General features: G+C 32.6%; 1 protein-coding gene across 1 annotated transcript in view; it reads left to right on the top strand.

The window, feature by feature from the left end:
* LOC106878053 (transmembrane protein 131) overlaps positions 1-7,332 on the top strand; it is a 63,486-nt gene that overhangs the window by 22,512 nt on the left and 33,642 nt on the right. The window contains exons 8-10 of the mRNA XM_052970436.1: positions 358-438; positions 3,092-3,242; positions 6,003-6,121. Of these exons, the coding sequence (XP_052826396.1) occupies positions 358-438; positions 3,092-3,242; positions 6,003-6,121 (351 nt within the window). The remainder of the gene's footprint in view (positions 1-357; positions 439-3,091; positions 3,243-6,002; positions 6,122-7,332) is intronic.

The raw sequence follows: 7,332 nt of genomic DNA, 5'->3' as shown, positions 1-7,332 counted from the left end.
GGGGGTGATAAGACATGAGGATGTGAAGTGAATATACTGAATGATGAACAAAGGTAGGGTGAATCTATAATGAAATATGTGTTGGTAATTGATGGAAACGTGTAGGGGTGGATTGACTTTATTTTGTCATGTATAAAAACTGCTGTTATGAATATTTTAACTCCTTGCAGATGGATTTAGTACTGACAGTCTGTGCTGTGTACTGGTATAAAGCTGCTAAGAGCGAGACCTCACATTGCTCACATAGTATTTTGATGCAGTCACTACCACTTCCCATCGGCAAGGGGTTAAAAAAAATGTTCCTCAATTTGAACTGTGCTTGATGTTCTTTCTTTTTTTCTTCTCTCTTTTAATTAGGTTGTGGGAATGTTCTCAAGTGCTGGGGATCTGCACTTAGAACTCCCGACGGGAGACAGAGAGGCTATAACATCATTGTGGGTAAGGAATCTCTTTTGATTTTTATTGTCACATACTACAGGTTGTGGTACCATCAGTAAGTTTCAGCAAGCCAGTTTTGTGATGGAATTTACATTTCCACTTAAAAATATTTTCTTTTAAAATATATTTTATCAAAATGTAACAATTTATCACTTTCCTAATATAAATCTGAGACTCTGTAAAAAAAAAAAAAAAAAAGTTTTAGAGAATATTCTTAGTAAGTTCTTGGTGAAATCAAAAGATCTGTAACCCAGTTGGTGTTTTCAACTGTAAACTCTTTATATTATTTATACACTTTATAAAGTTTTCCATTAACTGCTAATTCTAATGTGATGTAATATATATATATTTAAAAATTATAAAAGTGTCAAATATGATTTTGCTTTATAGTGTAATCAGTAGAAGTGACTATCACTCTTTATACTCATCATAATTATTTCGTCTTAATGAATGGAAAATGTTTTGTCTCCAAAAATTTCTGTAGAATTTTAGAAATTTTTCAATCACTTTAATGATAACCAAAAGTAAAATTTCAACACACAAGAAATTTTTATAAGTAAAATCTTAGCACATTGTCTTTATTTTTACATCCATGTTTCCATGCTGGCATAGATTCAGTGTTACTTCCTTTCACTCGAGAGAATTTTTTCAGTCTTGTTCTTATTCTGGCCTCTATGCTCTTGGAGCAACCCTCTCCACTGCTAATTAGATCACCTAGGTAACAAAAGCTATCAATTATGAGTAGGGAGCCTTCTGAGCATTTAAAGGAGTTTGTCATACACTGTTAATGTTAGCTATTCCTGTACATCTGCTGTATTTGTAAGTTGACCTTTTCTGTCAGCTTGTCTTTGCTAGCACTATACCCATTTTTAAAGCTGTAATTTACACCGGATACTCCGTAAAGAATGCCTGCCTACTCCCTCTCTACATATCAAGTATGTCTATTTCACTGATGGCATTAGTCCTGCCTTCTTCCCTGCTAACTAGAACTTTTGTCTTTGCTTGGTTTTATTTTGAGGCTTTCATTCTGGCCTTTGCTTCAACATTTGAAAATTCTTTTTTTTTTTATTTTTTTATTCTTTGGCAGAATCAGCTAAATGAACTAAGTCATAAACATATAGGACCTCCCACAGGAAGAGTACTCTTGCTATACCCCAGAGCACAATAGCTCAAACCTGATCCTTGAAGGACACCTATTTACATAAATTCTTCACTGAACTTGTTCTTGATCTGCACCTTGCTGAGGATTTTTCTTTAGGTGACTCGTATGACTCACCAGTTATCTGCACCTAGTTTTCTTCGGAACTACCAAGCTACAGCACATAGAACTCTATCAAAGCCTTCTCCAGGTCAACAAATGCTAGATTGAGGGACTTATTCTTTGTTAAAAACGTTCTATTATTTCACTAAGAGGTCATTGGTGGTACACCATCCCAGCACTAACCCACACTATATCTTGTCAAAACTAATTCTTTTTCATAATTAGTACTCTTTCAAAATCTGACCCAACATTTTGATGCCTTTGTAGTTGCTGCTTCATTTTGATGCTACTACAGTCATTGGCTCACCTATCTGTCCTACTTCATTGACAATGCAAGTGGCTAATGCCAGATGTTATTGTCTACATTTCAGCAACAACTTCACTCTTGATATTACAGCTGTCTTGGTTGCCTTCATTCTTAATCAAAACTCTCAACCATACAGCTGGTCTCTTTGTTGAATCTACTTGAAGATCATCTCTTTTCTAATCAGTCTCCTTCAACAAACTCTTATAATATTTCTTTCTCTTTCTTTTCAATATTGTTATTCTACCCACACTGTTTCCCAGTTACATCTCAATTCACACTGGCACACTGTTTTGCAATCCAGAATGCTTCACACTTCTGGTCTTCACATTGCAGAACATGTGCAAACAGTCATCTGTTTCACTTCTCTTTTAGCTAATTGATACTGTTCTTTGCTCTCTTTTTCTTTCCACTCTTTCCAGACTTTTAGCATTTGTTTCTACTTGCTCCTTCTTGTCAAATGCTTTGACTAATACATCTTTGAACTTATATCTGGCCAAAGAATCTTTCTGTATCACCCTTTTGTCTGACCATCTAGTGTATTGTAGTCCATCATGCTCTTATCCATAGTTTGATGATTACCAGTGTACATTGTAAGGTGCTTTCTTAAGTTGCCTGTTCAATTTCTTGATGAGTATGAAGTCAATCTGGCTTATATGGTCACCTGATTAGTTAATGATCAGGTGGCTGGTAGATTTTGTACACATTTAACCCTTTAGCATTCACATTATTTTGTCAAAGTAATGCTTATTCACATTGTTTTAAATTAATTATAAATTATTTTGTAACTTTGAGAGTTCAATGAGATAACTTTTAAATTTTAGAATGATAATGTAGGGTTGGTGTGAGAGGCCAAATCTGACCAGTTAGAACATAAAACAGGTAGAATATTTTGGCTGGATATGGTGGGTTAAAATGCTAAAGGGCTAATAAAACACAAACACAGTGTCTAAAATGGTTAGAAGCTCTTAACTAGTCATTCTTACTGATCATGTAATCATTTCATGCACTTTGTTCATTTCTGCTTGTTGATTTTTAAGTTGATATCCAGCTGCATTTCAGCTAATGTTTTCTTTCTGTCACTTTAGGAAATTCCACCATATGAAACAAAACCTGTAATGCGGGCCAACTTTATAGGAAGAGTAGAAACCAACCATACAGCTTTTATACGTATCAAAACAAATCATGAGCATATTCGAGGTGTATTAATACTTCCTGTCGAAGTGGAGGTTACCTCAGGTAGGCAGTTTTCTTTTAAAAGATTTTTTGCTAAGAGTAGAGGAAAAGTACTCTTGCCTTTAGTAAAACCCTTCCCAGACTAGTGAGACTAAGGCAGTTGATGTTAGCATTTTAGATTTTAGAGGATAATAAACTGGATGACAGTTCCCAATCATAGTAATTCTAGGGATAAATGTTTGAGTAGTGTTTGGTACAGGGCAAAACAGAAGGGATGATGAGAGAAAAAGAAATGGATTGCATTATCTGGGTGTGGTACTCAGCATTTAAATTAGAAGAGGAAATATTGCAGAAGAAATAATGAGAAGGTATATATACAGAGTATGAGGGGAGGAGGGTTAATGCAAGGCTTGTAAGGTGGCACACACCAAGGGGGTTAGATGAAGCAGGTGTATCAATTTGGCTTGGATGTGTGATAACACAGTTTAGTTGAGCAGAAGCCATTAAAGAAGTTAAAAAAAAAAAAGATACAGGAAACTAGGACTAATTTGTAACTTGTTGGTTAGAGTATCTTTATTAATCAGTCATATGATCTTCTCTTGAATATTTTGTAGCATCTACACCATCACAGATATTTTTAAGTGTAGTCTGTGGGTTGTGCTTGAAATTTTAAAAATGTGAGCATTTGATTTTCTGATCCTAGTTTATGCAATATTACCGAGTGGTTACATTGACTAAGATTGCGGTTTAATATTTGTATCGAGTTTAAGGATTTTAACAGTGTACTGTTCATGAAAAAAGTGGGTTTAGTGTTGCAATATTACTTCATTAGTATGTGTAGTGAATGAGTTTTGGTACTTTTGGAAATGACATAATTGTTACGTAATCAGAGATAGTGTTTGTAGTTTCAAAAAAATCATACAAATCTGTTAGGAGTGAAGTGCTGTATTGTCTGCATAAGAGGAAAGTGTGAGACATAAACTCTGAAATTAGTAGAATGTGTTCTGGAAAAAAAAAATTTTTAACAATAGACTAAACAGAACAGGAGACATGAGATGGAGAGTCACTGAAGAGGTCACAGAAAAAGTGACAAAAGATTTCCAGACAATGGACATAAAATAACAACAATAATAAACAAGTGAAGAAGGAATATATAGTATGTATATTTATTTGGCAAGAAAAAAAACAGGATCATCTCAAAATGACATTTCTTTTAATGCTCTGCTACAATGGGGCTCTCTAGATGTAGACTTCTGACAATAAATGAGATAGATGGGTAACTTTGCTTGGAGGTTCTGCAAGCTACAGTTAAACGTTTCACTGTTGACTTGAGCAGCAATTACTTTTACTGAAGTACTTGGAAAAGAAACACACACACACACACACATACATGCCTGACATAGTAGCTTTTCAGAAGCTTTTGGTTATCACTAGGAAAAGAAAGTGATTCAATGTCATAAAGAAAATAGTTAATTGCTTGTTTTATCACTTTTGATATGTTTGAAGTGAGGGTAGTTGAGTCATAGAGGCTGCTTTTCAGTGGTTGGGGCACACCATCACATATTGTTATTAATTGTAGCAGTTACACATAAATAGGCACTAGAGAGAAATGATTATTGTTGGTGAAAATAAGAGCTAGAAGATTGTTCAGCTTTAAGTTTGCTCTGATTGAGTATATCTATAAACAAAAGCATTCCAGCTGTGACTATTCTCAACAGGATTGAATCATCATCATCATCATCGTTTAACGTCCGCTTTCCATGCTAGCATGGGTTGGACGATTTGACTGAGGACTGGTGCAACCGGTTGGCTACACCAGGCTCCAATCTAATTTGGCAGAGTTTCTACAGCTGGATGCCCTTCCTAATGCCAAATCTAGTCAAGGACTACATTCTTCAATGTCTTCACTCTTTGTATAGTAGTAGAATGGGATTTTTGGCAATTTTAGCTGTTATTTCTAGCAGGTCGAATGACCATGTAGAGGCTAGTAGTAATGTAGTTTACATGAAGGTTTTCACACTTGGTTACTGTGGTTGTTGGTTTACCTTCAAGGGTGCTACTTATAGAGCAATCGTGGTTGAGGATTCGTGGATTTTGGTGGATGTTGAAAATTAAGGAGGAAGCCTAGCTTCAATTAGTCATGAACTTGAAAACTGCATGCTTAAAAGCATCCTTTTCTTTTGTGTGTTCATTTTGCAGTGTTTGCAATGATTGATGAACTTCTTGTGTTTGATGATATTGCACAATTTCCTTAATGTGTTGTACTACTACAAATTAAATGCTTGTGAGTTTGGAGTCATCTGGAAAAACGTGCCATTCTCTTGCTATCCTAACTTTAAAATAGTTAATCCTTTTTATGAATCACAAAGATCTGTAGGACAGTGTTTAGCCCCAGTTTTTGTAATATCAAACCGGTAAAAGCCATTTCCATCTCATAAAATGTTTAATGGTTGCAATTAACCTTCCCAGAAAAGTGTAGTACCTGTTTTTGATAGCTGGAGAAACTGAGGTATCTTAAATATGTTTTTAGAAATAAAAGGAAACCTGGCTCTGATGGTGCTGGTAGACTTCTTCTTTTTTTTTTTTCCTTGTTCACCCATCTCTTTCTGATAGTGAGTGACAACAACGATGAAATGGGATAAATTTGATAGGAGATAAAAACTCTAACATCATCAAAAAAACTCTCCACTATTTTGCCTACAGTTTATATGTGAACTGTGACCCTTTTTTCAAGTATGAAATTAATATTTGTTTTAAATAAAACCCAGTATTTGACATCTGCTACTTAGTAACTGTAATATTTTGTATTATTTATAACTGCAGCTCCTGGTATATATTCTCCAGTAGAGATGATTGATTTTGGTATTCTACGAACTTTAGATGAACCTCAAACAGTACAGCTGAATCTGGTAAACACAGGCTCAAGGCCTGTTCATGTTACAGTGAGTGAATTTTTTGTCTTTTACATTGTTTTCCATTTGTGCTGATTAAAGACCTCCACCTACATCAGACCTTCTAAACACAGAGTTAATTATCCAAAGTAAACTTCTTAGAAATCGCTTTTACTTAAAATGAGATCTTACATTCCAATCATAAGACCTCTTCTCTTCTATTCCAACATGAACAAAACTGTAACAGCTTAAACATGGTTACTTGTATATAAACATTATTATTTATTCATTGCAAGTAACAATCTATTATTAATTTCCTTTTTATTCTTTTGCTCTTTGTCACCATTTTCTCTAGTTTCTTTTCTCACATAGTCTTTCATTTTATGTTTGTATAGTATAAACAAAAATGTATTTTGTAAAATTTATCTAATCGAATCTTTAGTTTAAATAAAATTTTTAATGTTGTACTCTTAACCTTAATTAGAATATTAACTAATAAAGAAATTATATAAAAAAAAACCTACTTATTTATCCCATAAATCAAAAAGAAATATTAAACAATATTATTGGAAATAAATGCAACACTAATCTAATCGAAGTTTTGGTTTAAACTAAAATGATAAACTTTATACTATTAACTTAGATTAGATAAATTTTGAATTTCTTTTCAATAATTTTGTTAAATGTTTTTTCTTTTATTTAATGGTGATATAATTATTTTTATATAAATTAATTTTTTGTTAGTTTATATTAAAATTAGTTATTTATTTTACGTTTATAATTTCAGTTTAACCTAAAACTGCGTTTAAATTGTATTTTAAATGAAAGATTCGTTAAGATAAGATTTGCATTTAATATTTCTGTTTGTTTATATTCTAATAAACGTAAAGTTAATAATGTCACGTTTATAATTTTCAATAAGATTAGTATTAAATTTCTTTTTAATAATATTGTTTAACATTTTTCTATCTTAATATAATAAGTATTTTTATATACATTCATTTGTTATTTGTTGTTGGTTGATATATATATATACATTCCTTTTTTTATTATTGTTGTATTTTGACCTGAAGATTAGCTATATTTTTTAATAGAATTGATTTTCGATCGATTTAATCGATTTGAATGTATTTTATTTTCTATTTGAAAACTTGGTTATGAAACACGTGTAGTCGTTTTATTATCATTATTTTATGATTTTTACTTTGTATTTTATTATACTTATTTATCATGTATTTACTTACTAATTTTTTCTATATGTG

The sequence above is a fragment of the Octopus bimaculoides genome, chromosome 1, assembly GCF_001194135.2.
Source record: "Octopus bimaculoides isolate UCB-OBI-ISO-001 chromosome 1, ASM119413v2, whole genome shotgun sequence".
NCBI lineage: Eukaryota > Metazoa > Mollusca > Cephalopoda > Octopoda > Octopodidae > Octopus > Octopus bimaculoides.
Note: the sequence above shows the minus strand (reverse complement) of the source record. Positions and strands in the feature narration are given on the sequence as shown.